The sequence below is a fragment of the Pseudophryne corroboree genome, chromosome 2 (genome assembly GCF_028390025.1).
Source record: "Pseudophryne corroboree isolate aPseCor3 chromosome 2, aPseCor3.hap2, whole genome shotgun sequence".
NCBI classification, from domain to species: Eukaryota; Metazoa; Chordata; class Amphibia; order Anura; family Myobatrachidae; genus Pseudophryne; species Pseudophryne corroboree.
Window position 1 is genome coordinate 449,909,977 of NC_086445.1, and position 22,801 is coordinate 449,932,777.

The 22,801-nt window shown below is 47.3% G+C and overlaps 1 protein-coding gene and 1 non-coding gene across 6 annotated transcripts in view; both read right to left on the minus strand.

Annotated features, from left to right (window-relative positions):
* EIF4H (eukaryotic translation initiation factor 4H) overlaps window positions 1-22,801 on the minus strand; it is a 187,531-nt gene that overhangs the window by 85,920 nt on the left and 78,810 nt on the right. For 4 of the 5 annotated variants that reach the window (XM_063953713.1, XM_063953711.1, XM_063953714.1 and 1 more), the window contains exons 3-5: window positions 19,659-19,723; window positions 19,473-19,569; window positions 18,375-18,425 (exon numbers count right to left, since the gene is read on the minus strand). In XM_063953713.1, the coding sequence (XP_063809783.1) occupies window positions 18,375-18,425; window positions 19,473-19,569; window positions 19,659-19,723 (213 nt within the window). The remainder of the gene's footprint in view (window positions 1-18,374; window positions 18,426-19,472; window positions 19,570-19,658; window positions 19,724-22,801) is intronic. The other variant, XM_063953715.1, reaches the window with a different exon arrangement.
* On the minus strand, window positions 25-140 carry LOC135054154 (U5 spliceosomal RNA). The gene has a single exon (XR_010243393.1). It is a non-coding gene; the product is annotated as a U5 spliceosomal RNA (small nuclear RNA).

Here is a 22,801-nt window from a genome sequence, read left to right on the forward strand (position 1 = left end):
TTGCTTTGTTTGACTGCTTAAGGGCAGCGTGAGCCAGGCATGAAAAAACAAAATTACATGAAACTCACGGTTGTTCCTGTCCACAGAAATCTTTAGTAAAAAGCGAAAGATTTATTCGTTCTGAAGAGAACCCAGAGTCTATCCCTGGTCAGACTGAAAACGAATCATTTATTGCATTGTAAAATGCACAGAGTTCTAGGACATTTATCTATTGCATTGTAAAATGCACAGAGTTCTAGGACATTTATTGACAGCAATCTGTCGTGTTTTAGAACCTTTGCGTTGAAAACACATCTTTATTCTTAATAAGTGAATACACCAATGTACCGCTGTGCGTGTACCTTTGTTCTTGCTGGTGTAGTAGGTAAAAGTCTTTGATTTACCTTATTTATAATCTTACCTAGGAATTGACATCGTTTAGACCGACTTAGATGTGATTGTTTTCGAACTTAATCTGCTACCGCAGTATACCTTAGTAGCGCAAGATAGAGGAACTTTGTTGATACATAGTTCTTATGTGAGATGAGCGATTATTCCAACATCACTTTGGTAAATACCGGAAGCGATAAGCAACGGTATAAATGAAATGGTTAATGGTTGTGGCGATTTGCAAACGCTAGAACCTGTGATGAAGAAACCGGACTGGGTAAATACGCATTGTGAAGATCAAATGCAATTATACAATTTTGTGGCTGCAATAAGCAAAAACTAACTGCAGAAAATCCATTTTCTAACTGTAGTAAATGACTTGCTGATTGATATTGCAACGGAGCTGTTTGATTTTGCTCAAACAGACGGGAATAAGTAATTTTGACTCTGTTGGCGTACTATTGCCTGGTTTATAAACCAGCAAAGACTAAATGACAACCTGCCAAACCGTTCGCCAGAAGCAGTCTTGTACTCTAAGCTGTAAATAGCTGAGACATATATGAGTTGAAGTCATGAAACCTCGCAAATGTAACCTGAAAAGACGCACTTCCACAATTGTAAAAGAGGTCATCAAACCACTGGCTTGCTGACTGTAACGTCCTGTCGTTACAAGGCGTGAGTGATTTTTATAAAGGAATAAAACGCCGTTACAAGTATATTGTATGCGCTAATGGCAGAATATCGTAAAGGGATAAAATGTCGTTACACATATATCCAATTTAGGAGCAAACAAGCTCTGGCCTTGTCGCGCTTAACTAGCGACATTGAAAATAACCGGCGTTAGCAAAAGCTTTACAGATATACTCTGCAGCTTCTTTTAACCGTGATCGGCATGGTTTCATACATAGATTCTAGTGACCCAAATGTATCTGTGGTTTTTATAATGTTTGACAGAAACGCATATACCAATGGCGGATCGCGTCCTTTTGGAAACGATTATGTATGGTTGTCCAAAACCCCGCACTATCTGAATGCTGGACTAATGTACCCTTCTCACTTGTAGTTATCGGTGTGAGATTTGACATAGAATCGTGCATTAAATTATAAGACTAGTGAAATAAACACTCTGGTACCCAAAGGAAAATTGTCACTTTGGAAAGATTGTCTTTTGTTAGCGCTGGCGGAGTTATTCTGGGACTCCGATTACCGCTGTTTTAATTTGAATTGCCAATGTTAACATTTTTAGTCTGCACTAGAGCCTTATTCGCTATGTAGACAGACATCATAATAGGCAACAGACAGACACTTGCACGACTTAATAACATTATTATATGGCATATATATCTATATATATATGTTATTGCTGAACAGCATATTTATTAGGAAACTAAAGTCTTTATGTGAAAAGCAGTTCACATGGGCATGAAACCCGAACCAAATTCCTACTAACACCCCTGCGCCTTCTGGTGGCTTAAAGATGTAGTGGTGCCGGGCCATCAGAGCAGTGAGAGCGGCCGGCGTCTGAGTGACGTGCGGCCGCTCTGCTTAGTTGAGCGCCCGGAGAATGTCGGCGGCGTGTAACGGTGCCGCATCAGAGCAGTGAGAGCGGCCGGCGTCTGAGTGACGTGCGGCCGCTCTGCTTAGTTCAGCCCAGGAGCGTGTAGCGGTGCCGTGCCCTCAGAGCAGTGAGAGCGGCCGGCGTCTGAGTGACGTGCGGCCGCTCTGCTTAGTACAGCGCACGGAGATTCTCGTACCGGGCCATCAGCGCAGTGAGAGCGGCCAACGTCTGAGTGACGTGCGGCCGCTCTGCGCATCGTTCAGCAAGACCTTCAGCGGCGTGCTCTTTCTACAGTATAACACTCACGTGCTCAGCGGCTATGGCATTTCTACAGTATAACACTCACACACAGCAGGGCGGCAGCGTGAGCTGACCGCCCTGACACTCATACCTTGTGCCGCCTTCTCTTCTCTCTGCAAGCTCCGTTTCAGCCTCATCTTGGCTGTGACGGAGCTTCTGTAAGCTCCTTGCAGCTGTAGATCCTTCCAGCTCTTTGTCTTATCCTGGCTGTGACGGAGCTTCTTTCTGTAAGCTCCGTTCAGTTTGCAGGAGACAGTGGCTGCCTGTGGCTGTGAGGGTGCTCTTTGTGAGGACCGACACGCCATGCGCTTGCCTATAGCGCCTGTGGCTGTGAGGGTGCTCTTTGTGAGGACCGACACGCCATCCGCTGCCTTGCAGCGGCACCATCCCGGACCCATGTTTTTCCATAAACTGAGACGGGAAGAGTAAAAATTAAAAATAAAAATAAAAATCTGAAAAGTGGCCATTGCCACAAGCCGATGTTCATCTGTGAGCACCGAAAAAACACTGGCAAAGTACACTGAGGTACTTGGGGATATGGAGGGGGGGGGGAGAGTCCTAAATTTGAATATTCAGTGCCTTTGTTCGGCTACGCCCGTCCATATCCCAAGAGTACTCCAGTGACCCCTAGTGGATGATAAAGAAATGGACATTGCATTAATTCTAGATGCCAGCCGGCAAATATCCCTCTGTGCATCCCTCATATATAAGACAACGTCTTTAATATGCTCTATGGTTAGCAAAATAGTATCCCTGTCGAGGGTATCAATATTATCTGACAGGGTATCGGACCAAGCTGCTGCAGCACTACACATCCATGCTGAAGCAATTGCAGGTCTCAGTATAGTACCCGAGTGTGTATATACAGACTTCAGGATAGCCTCCTGCTTTCTATCAGCAGGCTTCTTTAAGGCGGCCGTATCCTGAGACGGCAGTGCCACCTTTTTTGACAAGCGTGTGAGCGCCTTATCCACCCTAGGGGATGTTTCCCAATGTAACCTGTCCTCTGGCGGGAAAGGGTACGCCATCAGTAACTTTTTTGAAATCACTAGTTTCTTATCGGGGGAAGCCCACGCTTCTTCACACACTTCATTCAACTCATCCGATGGGGGAAAAACCACTGGTTTCTTTTTCTCCCCAAACATAATACCCTTTTTTGTGGTAACCGGGTTAATGTCAGAAATGTGCAACACATTTTTCATTGCCGTAATCATACAACGGATGGCCCTTGTGGATTGTACATTTGTCTCATCCTCGTCTACACTGGAGTCAGACTCCGTGTCGACATCTGTGTCTGCCATCTGAGGTAGCGGGCGTTTTTGAGCCCCTGATGGCCTATGAGACGCCTGGGCAGGCACGGGCTGAGAAGCCGGCTGTCCCACTGCTGTTACGTCATCAAACCTTTTATGTAAGGAGTTGACACTGTCTGTTAATACCTTCCACATCTCCACCCACTCTCGTGTCGGCCCCGCAGGGGGTGACATCATACTTATCGGCACCTGCTCCGCCTCCACATAAGCTTCCTCATCAAACATGTCGACACAGCCGTACCGACACACCGCACACACACAGGGAATGCTCTGACTGAGGACAGGACCCCACAAAGTCCTTTGGGGAGACAGAGAGAGAGTATGCCAGCACACACCACAGCGCTATATAATGCAGGGATGTACACTATACAGAGTGATTTTTCCCCTATAGCAGCTTATATACACAGTTTTGCGCCTAAATTTATGTGCCCCCCCTCTCTTTTTTACCCTAGAAGTCTGGAACTGCAGGGGAGAGCCTGGGGAGCGTCCTTCCAGCGGAGCTGTGAAGAGAAAATGGCGCTGGTGTGCTGAGGAAGATAACCCCGCCCCTTCATCGGCGGGCTTCTCCCGCGTTTTTAAATGTATAATGGCGGGGGTTAATGCACATATACAGTTTTTTAGACTGTATTATGTGCTTTTTGCCATGTAAGGTAATCTAATTGCTGCCCATGGCGCCCCCCCCCCCCCCTCCCAGCGCCCTGCACCCATCAGTGACCGGATTGTGTGGTGTGCTAAGGGAGCAATGGCACACAGCTGCAGTGCTGTGCGCTACCTTAATGAAGACCGGAGTCTTCAGCCGCCAATTTTCAACTTCTCTTCGTTCTTCTGTCTCTGCAAGGGGGACGGCGGCGCGGCTCCGGGACCGGATGACCAAGGCTGGGCCTGTGTTCGATCCCTCTGGAGCTAATGGTGTCCAGTAGCCTTAGAAGCCCAAGGTAGCTGCACGCAGGTAGGTTCGCTTCTCTCCCCTCAGTCCCACGAAGCAGTGAGTCTGTTGCCAGCAGATCTCACTGAAAATAAAAAACCTAACAAATACGTTCTTTTCTAGGAAGCTCAGGAGAGCCCCTAGAGTGCATCCAGCTCTGGCCGGGCACAGATACTAACTGAGGTCTGGAGGAGGGGCATAGAGGGAGGAGCCAGTGCACACCAGATATAGTACCTAATCTTTCTTGTAAGAGTGCCCAGTCTCCTGCGGAGCCCGTCTATACCCCATGGTCCTTACGGAGTACCCAGCATCCACTAGGACATCAGAGAAAGCCCATTGAAAAAAATACACACATACATACACTTAAAAGAGGCACCTGCACATCTGCATCCTTGACAGGGATGTGCCTTCAGACCACATGAAAGCACGCCCCTGCTAACCTGTCAGGTTTGATAGGATCCAGTGCTGAATCTGCTGGGTAGCGGGCATATGTAGTTGCGGGACACTGTGGAGGTGCAAGCGTTACTGGCAACAGGACATGGCGAAGAGTATGTGTATGACGGCATGCCTGGATCAGAGAGGATCCAGTCCCTGCCAGCCACTCTGCAGAGTTAGGCAGCAGTTCCCATTTCAAAAAATGGTGCCTTAAAGTAACTTTTTTAATGCAAGATGGCCACTGCGAGCCAAATCACAGCTCTCTGTGTCAACGCCCTGCCCCCTCTGGCTGGCAGCCCACTAGTGGCGAGGGAGCAGGCAAGAGCTCCCAAAGACAGAAGACGCCAGAAGTCCTGGTGGGCACTGGCCATGCAGAAGAGCTTAAACTGATGCCACACACCAGGTGGATGCTGCATAATAAGCTATTTAAAAACTTGTGTCCTGTTTTTATTAAAAATTTTCTTTACAGGCTATAGGTGCCAGCAGACCCTTAGTGTCTAAGCAGGCTTGTACTTGTCGTTCACCAAAGGCCAGCATGCTGGGACCTGTAGGCTGCCTGTAAAGATCATACAATGAACCCCACACCCACCAGGAATGAGGGACATAGCTTTCAGCCCAGTGCTGGTTGTTGCTTGGGAGGGGTAACCAGTTTTATTGTTTATTTGGGTTTTTGTTATGTTTTCTGAGGAGGGGATGGGGGGGGGGGGAGGGGGGGGGGGGGGAGAGACACTTCCCTGGGAATTCCAGCCCTGGGCTAACCAGTCTGGGGATGGCTAGTGTGCTGGCTGAGGGACCCCATATTAAGTGCCCCCCCTGTTATGGCATCACCCCCGAACACCCCACCCTCCTCCCCTTCCCGACTAGTTCATCCTGCTGCTGGTTATTTTATTTATTAAAGGATGAAGGGGGCCAGGGGTGTTCTAATTAGCCAGTGCCACACCAGCCTTTGACTTCACCGCACGTCACTGGAAGAAACCCTCTTAAATCTTGGCACAAAGCTGAACGCATGGTTGTGGAAAAAAATAAGAATTTACTCACCGGTAATTCTATTTCTCGTAGTCCGTAGTGGATGCTGGGAACTCCGTAAGGACCATGGGGAATAGATGGCACCGCAGGAGACTGGGAACATCTAAAGAAAGATTTAGGACTATCTGGTGTGCACTGGCTCCGCCCCCTATGACCCTCCTCCAAGCCTCAGTTAGGACACTGTGCCCGGAAGAGCTGACACAATAAGGAAGGATTTTGAATCCCGGGTAAGACTCATACCAGCCACACCAATCACACTGTATAACTCGTGATAGGAACCCCGGTTAACAGTATGATAACAAAAGGAGCCTCTGAACAGATGGCTCGCAATAACTATTTACAAGTATTGCAGACAATCCGCACTTGGGATGGGCGCCCAGCATCCACTACGGACTACGAGAAATAGAATTACCGGTGAGTAAATTCTTATTTTCTCTGACGTCCTAGTGGATGCTGGGAACTCCGTAAGGACCATGGGGATTATACCAAAGCTCCCAAACGGGCGGGAGAGTGCGGATGACTCTGCAGCACCGAATGAGAGAACTCCAGGTCCTCCTCAGCCAGGGTATCAAATTTATAGAATTTTGCAAACGTGTTTGCCCCTGACCAAGTAGCAGCTCGGCAAAGTTGTAAAGCCGAGACCCCTCGGGCAGCCGCCCAAGATGAGCCCACCTTCCTTGTGGAATGGGCTTTTACAGATTTAGGCTGCGGTAGTCCCACCGCAGAATGCGCCAGCTGAATATTGCTACAAATCCAGCGCGCGATAGTCTGCTTAGAAGCAGGAGCACCCAGTTTGTTGGGTGCATACAGGATAAACAGCAAATCAGTTTTCCGGACTCCAGCCGTCCTGGAAACATAAATTTTCAGGGCCCTGACTACGTCCAGTAACTTGGAATCCTCCAAGTCCCTAGTAGCCGCAGGCACCACAATAGGCTGGTTCAAGTGAAACGCTGATACCACCTTCGGGAGAAACTGAGGACGAGTCCTCAACTCTGCCCTATCCATATGGAAAATCAGATAAGGGCTTTAATAGGACAAAGCCGCCAATTCTGACACACGCCTGGCCGAAGCCAGGGCCAACAGCATGACCACTTTCCACGTGAGATATTTCAAATCCACAGTCTTAAGTGGTTCAAACCAATGTGATTTCAGGAACTCCAAAACCACATTGAGATCCCAAGGTGCCACTGGGGGCACAAAAGGAGGCTGAATATGCAGAACTCCTTTGACAAAAGTCTGAACTTCAGGCAGTGAAGCCAGTTCTTTCTGGAAGAAAATCGACAGGGCCGAAATCTGGACCTTAATGGACCCCAATTTGAGGCCCAACGTCACCTCTGTTGGGGCCTTCCTGGCCTCACACCAAGCAACATATTTAAACCAAATGCGGTGATAATGTTTTGCGGTGACATCCTTCCTGGCTTTGATCAGGGTAGGGATGACTTCCTCCGGAATGCCCTTTTCCTTCAGGATACGGTGTTCAACCGCCATGCCGTCAAATGTAGCTGCGGTAAGTCTTGGAACAGACAGGGCCCCTGCTGCAGCTGGTCCTGTCTGAGCGGCAGAGGCCAAGGGTCCTCTGAAAGCATCTCTTGAAGTTACGGGTACCAAGCTCTTCTTGGCCAATCCGGAACCACGAGTATAGTTTTCACTCCTCGCCTTCGTATTATTCTCAGTACCTTGGGAATGAGAGGCAGAGGAGGAAACACATAAACCGACTGGTACACCCACGGTGTTACTAGAGCGTCCACAGCGATTGCCTGAGGGTCCCTTGACCTGGCGCAATATCTTTTTATTGAGGCGGGACGCCATCATGTCCACCTGTAGTCTTTCCCAACGGTTTACCAGCATTTGGAAGACTTCTGGATGAAGTCCCCATTCTCCCGGGTGGAGGTCGTGCCTGCTGAGGAAGTCTGCTTCCCAGTTGTCCACTCCCGGAATGAACACTGCTGTCAGTGCTAACACATGATTTTCCGCCCATCGGAGAACCCTTGTGGCTTCTGCCAATGCCCTCCTGCTTCTTGTGCCGCCCTGTCTGTTTACATGGGCGACCGCCGTGATGTTGTCCGATTGGATCAGTACCGGCTGGTTCTGAAGCAGGGTCCTTGCTTGGCTTAGGGCATTGTAAATGGCCCTTAGCTCCAGAATATTTATGTGAAGCGAAATCTCCTGATTTGACCACAGTCCTTGGAAATTTCTTCCCTGTGTGACTGCACCCCAGCCCCGAAGGCTGGCATCCGTGGTCACCAGGACCCAGTCTTGTATTCCGAATCTGCGGCCCTCTAGTAGATGAGCCCTCTGCAGACACCACAGCAGCGACACCCTGGTCCCTGCCGACAGGGTTATTCCGCTGTTGCATCTGGAGATGGGACCCGGACCATTTGTCCAACAGGTCCAACTGGAAAGTCCTTGCGTGGAACCTTCCGAATGGAATTGCTTCGTACGAAGCTACCATTTTTCCCAGGACTCGTGTGCATTGATGTACCGACACCTGTCCCGGTTTTAGGAGGTCTCTGACAAGAGATGACAACTCCTCGGCTTTTTCCACTGGAAGAAACACTTTTTTCTGGTCTGTGTCCAGAATCATTCCCAGGAACAGAAGACGTGTCGTCGGGACCAGCTGTGACTTTGGAATATTGAGAATCCAGCCGTGCTGTTGCCGCACATCCCGAGAAAGTGCTACCCCCACTACCAACTGTTCCTTGGACCTCGCCTTTATCAGGAGATCGTCCAAGTACGGGATAATTAAAAACTCTTCTTGCGAAGGAGTATCATCATGTCGGCCATTACCTTGGTAAAGACCCTCGGTGCCGTGGATAACCCAAACGGCAGCGTCTGGAACTGATAGTGACAGTCCTGTACCACAAACCTGAGGTACTCCTGGTGAGGAGGGTAAATGGGGACATGCAGGTAAGTATCCTTGATGTCCAGAGAGACCCTGTAATCCCCCTCGTCCAGGTTCGCAATAACCGCCCTGAGCGATTCCATCTTGAACTTGAATCTTTTGATATATGTGTTCAAGTATTTTAAATTTAATATGGGTCTCAACGAACCTTCCGGTTTCGGTACCACAAACATTGTGGAATAGTAACCCTTTCCTTGTTGAAGGAGGGGTACCTTGACAATCACTTGCAGTGAATACAGTTTTTAGATAATCACCACACTGCCTCCCTGGCAGAGGGAGTTGCCGGTAAGGCAGATTTTAGGAAACGGCTGGGGGGAGACGTCTCGAATTCCAGCCTGTACCCCTGAGATACTGTTTGAAGAACCCCGGGATCCGCCTGTGAGAGAGCCCACTGTGCGCTGAAATTTTTGAGACGGGCCCCCACCGTACCCGGGTCCGCCTGAGCAGTCCCAGCGTCATGCTGTGGACTTACCGGACGCAGGGGAGGACTTCTGCTCTTGGGAACTAGCTGTGTGTGCAGCTTTTTCCCTCTACCTTTTCCTCTTGGCAGAAAAGATGAGCCTCCAGCCCTCTTGCTTTTCTGGGGCCGAAAGGACTGTACCTGATAATACAGTGCTTTCATGAATCGGCATCGCTTTTACATAGCGCTTATTTGTGATGCCAGCCGGCAAATATCCCTCTGTGCATCACGCATGTATAAGACAGCGTCTTTTATATGCTCTACTGTCAGCAAAATATTGTCCCTATCCATAGTATTATCTGACAGGGAATCTGACCACGCAGCTGCCGCACTGCACCTCCATGCCGAGGCAATAGCTGGTCTCAATATAATGCCCGTGTGTGTGTATATAGCTTTAAGGGTAGTTTCCTGCTTTCTATCAGCAGGTTCCTTTAGGGCGGCCGTATCCGGAGACGGTAGTGCCACCTTTTTGAATAAGCGTATCAGCGCTTTATCTACCCTAGGGGGTATTTCCCAACGTGACCTATCCTCTGGCGGAAAAGGGTACGCTGCTTAGAAATTATCAATTTCTTATCGGGGGAAGTCCACGCTTCCTCACACACCTCATATTAATTTCTCAGATGCAGGAAAAACTACAGGTAGTTTTTTCTCACCAAACATAATACCCTTTTTTGTGGTACCTGGGGTATTATCAGAAATGTGTAATACATTTTTCATTGCCTCAATCATGTAACGGGTGGACCTATTGGAGGGTACACTAGTCTCATCGTCGTCGACACTGGAGTCGGTATCCGTGTCGACATCTGTGTCTGTCACCTGAGGTAGCGGGCGTTTTAAAGCCCCTGATGACATTTGAGACGCTGGAACAGGCACAAGCTGAGTAGCCGGCTGTCCTATGTCGTCAAACGTTTTGTGTAAGGAGTTGACACCTTCCATAAGTCCATCCACACAGGTGTCGACCCCGCAGGGGGTGACATCACATTCACAGGCATTGCTCCGCCTCCACATCATTTTCATCATACATGTCGACACAGCAGTACCGACACACAGGGAATGCTCTGACAGAGGACAGGACCCCACAAAGCCCTTTGGGGAGACAGAGGGAGAGTATGCCAGCACACACCAGAGCGCTATATATCACAGGGATATCACCTATAGAGAGAGTGTTTTCCCTTATAGCTGCATTATTATAATATACTGCGCCTAATTTTTGTGCCCCCCCCCCCCCCCCCTCTCTTTTTAACCCTTTCTGTAGTGCAGGACTGCAGGGGAGAGCCAGGGAGCGATCCTTCCAGCTGAGCTTTGAGGGAAAATGGCGCCAGTGTGCTGAGGGAGATGGCTCCGCCCCTTTTTCGGCGGGCTTTTTCTGTTATTCTGGCAGGGGTAATATACACCTATATAGCCTGTGGGGCTATATATGGTGTCAGTTTGCCAGCCAAGGTGCTATTTATTGCTGCTCAGGGCACCCCCCCCCCCAGCGCCCTGCACCCATCAGTGACCGCAGTGTGAAGTGTGTATGAGGAGCAATGGCGCACAGCTGCAGTGCTGTGCGCTACCTTGGAGAAGACAGAAGTCTTCAGCCGCCGATTTTCCGGACCTTCTTGCTTCTGGCTCTGTAAGGGGGACGGCGGCGCGGCTCCGGGAACGGACGACGAGGTCGGGTCCTGTGTTCGATCCCTCTGGAGCTAATGGTGTCCAGTAGCCTAAGAAGCCCAAGCTACCACCACTTAGGTAGGTTCGCTTCTTCTCCCCTTAGTCCCTCGGTGCAGTGAGCCTGTTGCCAGCAGGTCTCACTGTAAAATAAAAAACCTAAACTATACTTTCTTTCTAGGAGCTCAGGAGAGCCCCTAGTGTGCATCCAGCTCGGCCGGGCACAGAAATCTAACTGAGGCTTGGAGGAGGGTCATAGGGGGAGGAGCCAGTGCACACCAGATAGTCCTAAATCTTTCTTTAGATGTGCCCAGTCTCCTGCGGAGCCGTCTAATCCCCATGGTCCTTACGGAGTTCCCAGCATCCACTAGGATGTCAGAGAAAAACAAACAAACGCAGCCAAGGTCATCGTGTTGAACAGAGCTGCATAAAGTTGCAACAGACTGTGGTACATGTGATATTTATGCTGGAGAAACAGCAGTCATGAGGTTATGTTATTCTAACATTACAGTGCTGTGGCCAACAGTTGTACTGGTCATAAAGCCCGTGAGGCAATGCACAGAACTAGATATATATAGTGCATAGGGCTATAAGTGTGGTGAATATTAGGCCAATATATGCAGTGTGGTGTTGAACATGATGGATTTGGAGCAGTTATATGCAGTTCCTCTTTAGCAACACTGAACTGCGCAATGAGATCTTTTTAACCAGATCACATGAAGGTTTCATTTTACCGTTTCATTGTATGCATACTGTGTTTCACACTTCTTTGCACTGCAGTGGGACACTACTTCATTATACAGTGGCTCCATCTGCGGCCCAGCAATACACAGCCACCAAGGATGGACCTCTATATTTTAAGACAGCAGCAAAGACACATGGAATATCATGCCAGCATCATTTTACTGCAGCTTCCGAGTTTTCACATCTAGTTTTACATATAGCTGTACTGTCCTGTGGAATAGTTACTGGGCAGATGTCACTTCCTGAGTAACAGTTTGTTATTCTGTAGTTTTAGCATAATCATGTTCGGACATCCTGTAAAAGAGGAGCAATAACTGGGGTAGATGTATTAACCTGGAGAAGGCATAAGGAAGTGATAAACCAGTGATATGTGCAAGGTGATAAACACACCAGCCAATCAGCTCTCTTATGTAAAATAAGAATTTACTTACCGATAATTCTATTTCTCATAGTCCGTAGTGGATGCTGGGGACTCCGAAAGGACCATGGGGAATAGCGGCTCCGCAGGAGACTGGGCACAAAAGTAAAAGCTTTAGGACTAACTGGTGTGCACTGGCTCCTCCCCCTATGACCCTCCTCCAAGCCTCAGTTAGGATACTGTGCCCGGACGAGCGTACACAATAAGGAAGGATTTTGAATCCCGGGTAAGACTCATACCAGCCACACCAATCACACCGTACAACCTGTGATCTGAACCGAGTTAACAGCATGATAACAGAGGAGCCTCTGAAAAGATGGCTCACAACAATAATAACCCGATTTTTGTAACTATGTACAAGTATTGCAGACAATCCGCACTTGGGATGGGCGCCCAGCATCCACTACGGACTATGAGAAATAGAATTATCGGTAAGTAAATTCTTATTTTCTCTAACGTCCTAGTGGATGCTGGGGACTCCGAAAGGACCATGGGGAATATACCAAAGCTCCCAAACGGGCGGGAGAGTGCGGATGACTCTGCAGCACCGAATGAGAGAACTCCAGGTCCTCCTCAGCCAGGGTATCAAATTTGTAGAATTTAGCAAACGTGTTTGCCCCTGACCAAGTAGCTGCTCGGCAAAGTTGTAAAGCCGAGACCCCTCGGGCAGCCGCCCAAGATGAGCCCACCTTCCTTGTGGAATGGGCTTTTACAGATTTTGGCTGTGGCAGGCCTGCCACAGAATGTGCAAGCTGAATTGTACTACAAATCCAACGAGCAATAGTCTGCTTAGAAGCAGGAGCACCCAGCTTGTTGGGTGCATACAGGATAAACAGCGAGTCAGATTTTCTGACTCCAGCCGTCCTGGAAACATATATTTTCAGGGCCCTGACTACGTCCAGTAACTTGGAATCCTCCAAGTCCCTAGTAGCCGCAGGCACCACAATAGGCTGGTTTAAGTGAAATGCTGAAACCACCTTAGGGAGAAATTGAGGACGAGTCCTCAATTCTGCCCTGTCCGTATGAAAAATTAGGTAAGGGCTTTTATAGGATAAAGCCGCCAATTCTGAAACACGCCTGGCTGAAGCCAGGGCTAACAGCATTACCACTTTCCATGTGAGATATTTTAAAGTCCACAGTGGTGAGTGGTTCAAACCAATGTGATTTTAGGAATCCCAAAACTACATTGAGATCCCAAGGTGCCACTGGAGGCACAAAAGGAGGCTGTATATGCAGTACTCCCTTGACAAACGTCTGAACTTCAGGAACAGAAGCCAGTTCTTTTTTGGAAGAATATTGACAGGGCCGAAATTTGAACCTTAATGGACCCTAATTTGAGGCCCATAGACAGTCCTGTTTGCAGGAAATGCAGGAAACGACCCAGTTGAAATTCCTCTGTAGGGGCCTTCCTGGCCTCGCACCACGCAACATATTTACGCCAAATACGGTGATAATGTTGTACGGTTACATCCTTCCTGGCTTTGATCAGGGTAGGGATGACTTCATCCGGAATGCCTTTTTCCTTCAGGATCCGGCGTTCAACCGCCATGCCGTCAAACGCAGCCGCGGTAAGTCTTGGAACAGACATGGTCCCTGCTGGAGCAGGTCCTTTCTTAAGAGGTAGAGGCCACGGGTCTTCCGTGAGCATCTCTTGAATTTCCGGGTACCAAGTCCTTCTTGGCCAATCCGGAGCCACGAGTATAGTCTTTACTCCTCTCCTTCATTTGATTCTCAGTACTTTTGGTATGAGAGGAAGAGGAGGGAACACATACACTGACTGGTACACCAACGGTGTTACCAGAGCGTCCACAGCTATTGCCTGAGGGTCCCTTGACCTGGCGCAATATCTGTCCAGTTTTTTGTTGAGGCGGGACGCCATCATGTCCACCTTTGGTTTTTCCAAACGGTTCACAATCATGTGGAAGACTTCTGGGTGAAGTCCCCACTCCGCCGGGTGAAGATCGTGTCTGCTGAGGAAGTCTGCTTCCCAGTTGTCCACTCTCGGAATGAACACTGCTGACAGTGCTATCACATGATTTTCCGCCCAGCGAAGAATCCTTGCCACTTCCATCATTGCCCTCCTGCTTCTTGTGCCGCCCTGTCTGTTTACGTGGGCGACTGCCGTGATGTTGTCCGACTGGATCAACACCGGCTGACCCTGAAGCAGAGGTCTTGCCTGACTTAGGGCATTGTAAATGGCCCTTAGTTCCAGGATATTTATGTGAAGTGACGTTTCCATGCTTGACCACAAGCCCTGGAAATTTTTTCCCTGTGTGACTGCTCCCCAGCCTCTCAGGCTGGCATCCGTGGTCACCAGGACCCAATCCTGAATGCCGAATCTGCGGCCCTCTAGGAGATGAGCACTCTGTAACCACCACAGGAGAGACACCCTTGTCCTTGGAGACAGGGTTATCCGCTGATGCATTTGAAGATGCGATCCGGACCATTTGTCCAGCAGATCCCACTGAAAAGTTCGTGCGTGGAATCTGCCGAATGGAATCGCTTCGTAAGAAGCCACCATCTTTCCCAGGACCCTTGTGCATTGATGTACTGACACTTGGCCTGGTCTTAGGAGGTTCCTGACTAGGTCGGATAACTCCTTGGCCTTCTCCTCCGGGAGAAACACCTTTTTCTGTACTGTGTCCAGAATCATCCCTAGGAACAGCAGACGTGTCGTCGGAATCAGCTGCGATTTTGGAATATTTAGAATCCATCCGTGCTGTCGTAGTACTACTTGAGATAGTGCTACTCCGACCTCTAACTGTTCTCTGGACCTTGCCCTTATCAGGAGATCGTCCAAGTAAGGGATAATTAAGACGCCTTTTCTTCGAAGAAGAATCATCATTTCGGCCATTACCTTGGTAAAGACCCGGGGTGCCGTGGACAATCCAAACGGCAGCGTCTGAAACTGATAGTGACAGTTCTGTACCACAAACCTGAGGTACCCTTGGTGAGAAGGGCAAATTGGGACATGGAGGTAAGCATCCTTGATGTCCAGAGACACCATATAGTCCCCTTCTTCCAGGTTCGCTATCACTGCTCTGAGTGACTCCATCTTGAACTTGAACCTTTTTATGTAAGTGTTCAAGGATTTCAGATTTAAAATGGGTCTCACCGAGCCGTCCGGCTTCGGTACCACAAACAGCGTGGAATAATACCCCTTTCCCTGTTGTAGGAGGGGTACCTTGATTATCACCTGCTGGGAATACAGCTTGTGAATGGCTTCCAATACCACCTCCCTGTCTGGGGGAGACGTTGGTAAAGCAGACTTCAGGAACCGGCGAGGGGGAGACGTCTCGAATTCCAATTTGTACCCCTGAGATACTACCTGCAGGATCCAGGGGTCCACTTGCGAGTGAGCCCACTGCGCGCTGAAATTCTTGAGACGGGCCCCCACCGTGCCTGAGTCCGCTTGTAAGGCCCCAGCGTCATGCTGAGGACTTGGCAGAAGCGGGGGAGGGCTTCTGTTCGTGGGAAGAGGCTGTCTGCTGCAGTCTTTTTCCCCTTCCTCTGCTCCGGGGCAGATATGAGTGGCCTTTTGCCCGCTTGCCCTTATGGGGACGAAAGGACTGAGCCTGAAAAGACGGTATCTTTTTCTGCTGCGAGGTAACTTAGGGTAAAAAGGTGGATTTTCCAGCCGTTGCTGTGGCCACCAGGTCCGATAGACCGACCCCAAATAACTCCTCCCCTTTATACGGCAATACTTCCATATGCCGTTTGGAATACGCATCTCCTGACCACTGTCGCGTCCATAATCCTCTTCTGGCAGAAATGGACATCGCACTTACTCTTGATGCCAGAGTGCAAATATCCCTCTGTGCATCTCGCATATATAGAAATGCATCCTTTAAATGCTCTATAGTCAATAATATATTGTCCCTGTCCAGGGTATCAATATTTTCAGTCAGGGAATCCGACCAAGCCACCCCAGCACTGCACATCCAGGCTGAGGCGATTGCTGGTCGCAGTATAATACCAGTATGTGTGTATATACTTTTAAGGATATTTTCCAGCTTCCTATCAGCTGGTTCCTTGAGGGCGGCCGTATCAGGGGACGGTAACGCCACTTGTTTTGATAAGCGTGTGAGCGCCTTATTTACGCTAGGGGGTGTTTCCCAACGCGCCCTAACCTCTGGCGGGAAAGGGTATAATGCCAATAACTTTTTAGAAATTAGCAGTTTTTTTATCGGGGGAAACCCACGCTTCATCACACACCTCATTTAATTCATCTGATTCGGGAAAAACTACTGGTAGTTTTCACACCCCACATAATACCCTTTTTTGTGGTACTTGTAGTATCAGAAATGTTCAAAACCTCCTTCATTGCCGTGATCATGTAACGTGTGGCCCTACTGGAAAATACGTTTGTTTCCTCACCGTCGACACTGGAGTCAGTGTCCGTGTCTGAGGTAACGGGCGCTTTAGAGCCCCTGACGGTGCTTGATACGCCTGTACAGGTATTAACTGATTTGCCGGCTGTCTCATGTCGTCAACAGTCTTTTGTAAAGTGCTGACACTATCACGTAATTCTTTCCATAAGACCATCCAGTCAGGTGTCGACTCCCTAGGGGGTGACATCACTAACACAGGCAATTGCTCCGCCTCCACACCATTTTCCTCCTCATACATGTCGACACAACGTACCGACACACAGCACACACACAGGGAATGCTCTGATAGAGGACAGGACCCCACTAGCCCTTTGGGGAGACAGAGGGAGAGTTTGCCAGCACACACCAGAGCGCTATATATATATATATATATATATATATATATAGGGATAACCTTATATAAGTGTTTTTCCCTAATATAGCTGCTGTATATATTTATATGCCAATTTAGTGCCCCCCCCTCTCTTGTTTTACCCTGTTTCTGTAGTGCAGGACTGCAGGGGAGAGTCAGGGAGCCTTCCTCCAACGGAGCTGTGAGGAAAAAATGGCGCCAGTGTGCTGAGGAGATAGGCTCCGCCCCTTTTTCGGCGGCCTTTCTCCCGCTTTTTTATGTAAAATTAGGCAGGGGTTAAATACATCCATATAGCCCAGGAGCTATATGTGATGTATTTTTTGCCAAAAAAGGTGTTTTTATTGCGTCTCAGGGCGCCCCCCCCCAGCGCCCTGCACCCTCAGTGACCGGAGTGTGAAGTGTGCTGAGAGCAATGGCGCACAGCTGCGGTGCTGTGCGCTACCTTAGTGAAGACAGGACGTCTTCTGCCGCCGATTTTCCGGACCTCTTCAGTCTTCTGGCTCTGTAAGGGGGACGGCGGCGCGGCTCCGGGACCCATCCATGGCTGGGCCTGTGATCGTCCCTCTGGAGCTAATGTCCAGTAGCCTAAGAAGCCCAATCCACTCTGCACGCAGGTGAGTTCGCTTCTTCTCCCCTTAGTCCCTCGATGCAGTGAGCCTGTTGCCAGCAGGTCTCACTGAAAATAAAAAAAACTATTTAAACTTTTACTCTAAGCAGCTCAGGAGAGCCACCTAGATTGCACCCTTCTCGTTCGGGCACAAAATCTTAACTGAGGCTTGGAGGAGGGTCATAGGGGGAGGAGCCAGTGCACACCAGCTAGTCCTAAAGCTTTTACTTTTGTGCCCAGTCTCCTGCGGAGCCGCTATTCCCCATGGTCCTTTCGGAGTCCCCAGCATCCACTAGGACGTTAGAGAAATTAACAGTTAGGAGCAGATTGGCTGGTGCATTATCACCTTGCATTTAACACTGCTTTATCACTGGTTTATCACTTCCTTATGCCTTCTCCAGGTTAATACATCTGCCCCACTGTGTGGAATAAGCTCACATTTATAACTCTTAACACATCTGTAACTGCAAGGTGCCTGCTTGAAAGTTGGGGTTAATGATTTATTTAAAAAAAAAAAAAGGTAAACTTTTCTTGAATCTGTGTAAGGTACTGACCCTACTTTGCTACATCGAATGGAGAGTTTATAAACAAGAAAAGGTTTCATAAATCTGAAACCTCGAAGGATTAAGATAAAGGAACATAGCAGCAACAGAAACGTCTGTATTTCATTTAAGTGACATTTTTAGGAAAATTTTGGACATTTTAATTTTGGGTAGCGTTTAAATATATAGGAAACAGCATATTGATATAATGTAACATGAATATACACTAATACATGTTGGCGTAATAAAAGTTGTCCAATGCAGAGTTGATGGTCAAATATAAAAGTGCTATGTCAAGTATAAAGATATGAAGCGGTTCGCGGCATGTCCCAACACCTTGACAAACCAGTGAAAGCCTTCAGTAAGAACAAAATGTATCCTTTACCAGTATTGAAGTCATCTCTTGAACCTCCTCTAGAGCCGAAACTATCGCTTCCTGAAAAACAAGGTAACAGCAGCATGAAATCCAGTACCAAACATGTCAAATCATCAAGGCTGAAATGGAAGACCAATTCCATTAGTTACCCGCTAAGCATGCAAAGTCCACATCTACTCTCAGCCACAAAGTCACAGTGATGGTCACTGCTCTTAGATCAGAGGGAATCGGAACTAGACCTTCACTGTCACCAGTCACTCTAGAAAACACCTAAATGATGTTCACCTCAACCAGCAACATTAAGTAACAGAAGACCAAATGGATTCTCTTAACTAAAACAAAAAAGAAATGTTGTAATAAGGGGGTTGATTCAATTCGCTTTGCTCTGCGATATGCTGCAACTTAGATCTGGACTCGCTGATTTTTGTTTGTAGTCCCATAGGGCTGCAAACAAAGAAAAAAAAATCTGAGTCTGGGGCAAGATAGGTCTGTGCATGAGGTGCAATTGCCGGAAATTCAACCCCATTGCAATGGCAACTTGCCTCTGTCATAGGCTAACTGAATTAACCCCTATATGTGCAAAATACATTTTTTTTTAAACTCTCCTCAAAATACTTGAGACAATAATGCTTAAAGTAGATTTCTATTTCCTATAGACTCAAATTTTATACAATATACATTCGTTATCTGTACAATTCAACCATCCAAGTGCATATTAAAAAGGAATCCTAGAGCAGACAAAACGTTTTACCAAGTAGATTTACATCCCAATCAAAACGTAAAAATCACATTTAGTCAGATATAGAAAAGAGAGAACATCGCAAGTAGAAACAACCAGGTGCAGGTTAGAAACAGACTACAAAAACAAAAGAATGTTTCAGTTCACGCCACATACTATGTATGTACTTCAAAAAAATATATTAAAAAAACAAAAACAAAAAACTATATGGTTGGACTTCTACTGAACAGAAGGCTGCCAATGGTTAAGAGTGCAGAAAAAAAGTTGTTATTAATACAGTTGGTTAAGTACAAAATAATCAATTTTTAGTAGCTTGAAAAGTGGGAGGATTAGTTCCCAAAGAAGGTAGTCTGCAAACACAAAATCACCTCTGTCATCCGTCCCGCCTTTCCTGAAACCAAAGCCACCTTTATCTTGTTTTCTGCCCTCTGCTATATCCACTCGCAACGAACGGTCATTTAAAAGCTGGTGGAGGGAAAGGCAAAACAGAACTAGGTAAGGAATATTACAAACAGAAACCATTAGCACTATAAAGTAAGGGAAGAGAAACTTACTGCACCATCATACGTCAAGGCTTCTTTAAGGGACTCTATATCATCAAATTCTACATAACAAAACCCTGCAAAAAACAAAAACAAACAAAAGTAAAATAAAAACACAAAACAAGTGTTAATTTAACTGTCTCCTGAAATACTTTTTAAATATTGTTTCCCTAAGCTGTACTGGGTAACCTCACACACTAAACGACCCATGCTGACGCAGATATTGGCAGCGTCGGGGAGCTGTCACGGGGAAGGGAGTGATGGCAATGATGCCCATGTTGCAGCTGTCATTAACGAGAACCTCCCTCATCTGTACATGTTCAGACAAGGGAGGGGATCGATAACGATGCACGCTCCTGCACATCGTTAACGACACTGACAGTACACACTAGATAAGACTAAGAGATCTCGCTCAGATTGACCCTTCTGAGCGATATCTTTTACTTTCTCGTCTAGTGTGTATGGGGCTTAATCTTATGCAGGCCAATAAATCCAACAATGTGAATATACTGTAGATATCAACTATCATTATAAAATCTGTAAATGACAAAGTGATACCTCTAAGCAGAAAGGCGGCTTTTTGCTAATTAAACGGTTTGGCTCCATTTTCATTTTCCTTCTAGCACATGGACAAAAGGAGCAGTGTTGAGCTTAATTTAACTTACCTTGAATGGCCTCTTGCTGGGAGCCCACTCAACATATTGCCTTTTCTCTTAACGAAAAGCTACATAAAATGCACTTTTCATACATTACTACACCAGTTGTTTTGCTCATGAATTTGTACGACGTTTGCAAGAAAAAAAAAAAAGTTTACAAAGAACTGGAAACAAGTATTCACACTTATTTTAGGATTTAAAAAAATAAATAAAATCCTGGTGCAATCAGCTGTCCTCATGTAATACTGTGTAGACACATCGCTGGACAGTTAAAGTGTCTCAATTGATTTCAATATATATATATATATATATATATATATATATATATATATATATATATATATATATATATATATATATATATATATATATATATTGTATGTATATATCTATATACATACATACATACTAGGTGGCTGATTCAGGGTTTCACACAACCGTTACACTGCATGCATGATTTGCAAACATGTACCACATGTACACATAAGCATATACAACCTGTGGCCCTCCAGCTGTTAAAAAAAACTGCAAGACCCAGCACACCCTGCCACAGTTTTGCTATTGGGAAATGCTAAATCTGTGGCAGGGCATGCTGGGATGAGTAGTTTCCCAGCAGCTGGAGAGACAGTGGTTGTCCAGGCCTGCACATGAGTAACATTTTTTGAAAGAAACCAATTAAACCTACCAGTATTTGATTGTTAGGGACTATTTAAAATAGGATTTTAATACCTACCGGTAAATCCTTTTCTCTTAGTCCGTAGAGGATGCTGGGGTCACATCAAGAACCATGGGGTATAGGCGGGATCCGCAGGAGACATGGGCACTTTAAGACTTTCAAAGGGGTGTGAACTGGCTCCTCCCTCTATGCCCCTCCTCCAAACTCCAGTTATAGGAACTGTGCCCAGGGAGACCGACATTTCGAGGAAAAGGATTTATTGCTAAACTAAGGTGAGATACATACTAGCTCACACCTCAAGCACGCCGTATAACATGGCATTTAACATAACGCAAGCGACGGCATGAACGTCAGCAACAGGCTGACTAAACGTAACACCACTTGTGTTAAAACCGTAACCAAAAAACTGCAGATACAGTACGCACTGGGACGGGCGCCCAGCATCCTCTACAGACTAAGAGAAAAGGATTTACCGGTAGGTATTAAAATCCTATTTTCTCATACGTCCTAGAGGATGCTGGGGTCACATCAAGAACCATGGGGTTTATACCAAAGCTCTAAAACGGGCGGGAGAGTGCAGATGACTCTGCAGCACCGATTGACCAAACATGAGGTCCTCATCAGCCAGGGTATCAAACTTGTAGAACTTCGCAAAGGTGTTTGAACCTGACCAAGTAGCCGCTCGGCAAAGTTGTAACGCCGAGACCCCCCGGGCAGCCGCCCAGGACGAGCCCACCTTTCTGGTAGAATGGGCCTTCACCGATTTTGGAAACGGCAATCCAGCCGTAGAATGAGCATGCTGAATCGTATTACAGATCCAGCGCGCAATAGTCTGCTTGGAAGCAGGCGCTCCAATTTTATTGTGAGCATACAGGATAAACAGAGCCTGTGTGTTCCTAAACTGAGCCGTTCTGGCTACATAAATCTTTAAAAGCTCTGACTACGTCGAGAAACTTCGATTCCAGCAAGGTGTCAGTAGCCACTGGCACCACAATAGGTTGGTTCAAGTGGAACGACGAAACCACTTTCGGCAGAAACTGCTGACGAGTCCTCAACTCTGCTCTATCTTCATGGAATAGAAAATAAGGGCTCTTGTGAGACAAGGCCGCCAATTCAGACACCCGTCTTGAGGATGCAAAGGCCAATAGCATGACCACTTTCCAGGTGAGGAACTTCAACTCTAACTTCTGTAAAGGTTCAAACCAATGGGATTGAAGGAATTGCAACACCACATTAAGATCCCACGGTGCCACAGGGGGCACAAAGGGAGGTTGGATGTGCAACACGCCCTTCACGAAAGTCTGTACTTCTGGAAGGGAGGCCAATTGTTTTTGGAAGAAAACCGATAAAGATAAATTGAGCCCAGCTTTAAGCCCGTATCCACACCGGCTTGTAGAAAATGGAGAAAACGTCCTAACTGAAATTCTTCCGTAAGAGCCTTCTTGGATTCACAAGACACGTATTTCCTCCAAATACGGTGGTAATGTTTAGATGTTACCCCTTTTCTGGCCTGAATAAGAGTGGGGATGACTTCCATGGGAATACCCTTTCGGGCTAGGATCCGGCGTTCAACTTCCAAGCCGTCAAACAAAGTCACAGTAAGTCTTAGAACACGCACGGCCCCTAATGTAACAGATCCTCCCTCAGAGGAAGAGGCCAGGGATCTCCTATGAGTAATTCCTGAAGATCTGGATACCAAGCTCTCCTTGGCCAGTCTGGAACAATGAGGATTGCTTGAACCTTTGTTCTTCTTATGATCTTTATCACTTTTGGAATGAGTGGAAGCGGAGGAAAGACGTACACAGACTGAAACACCCACGGTT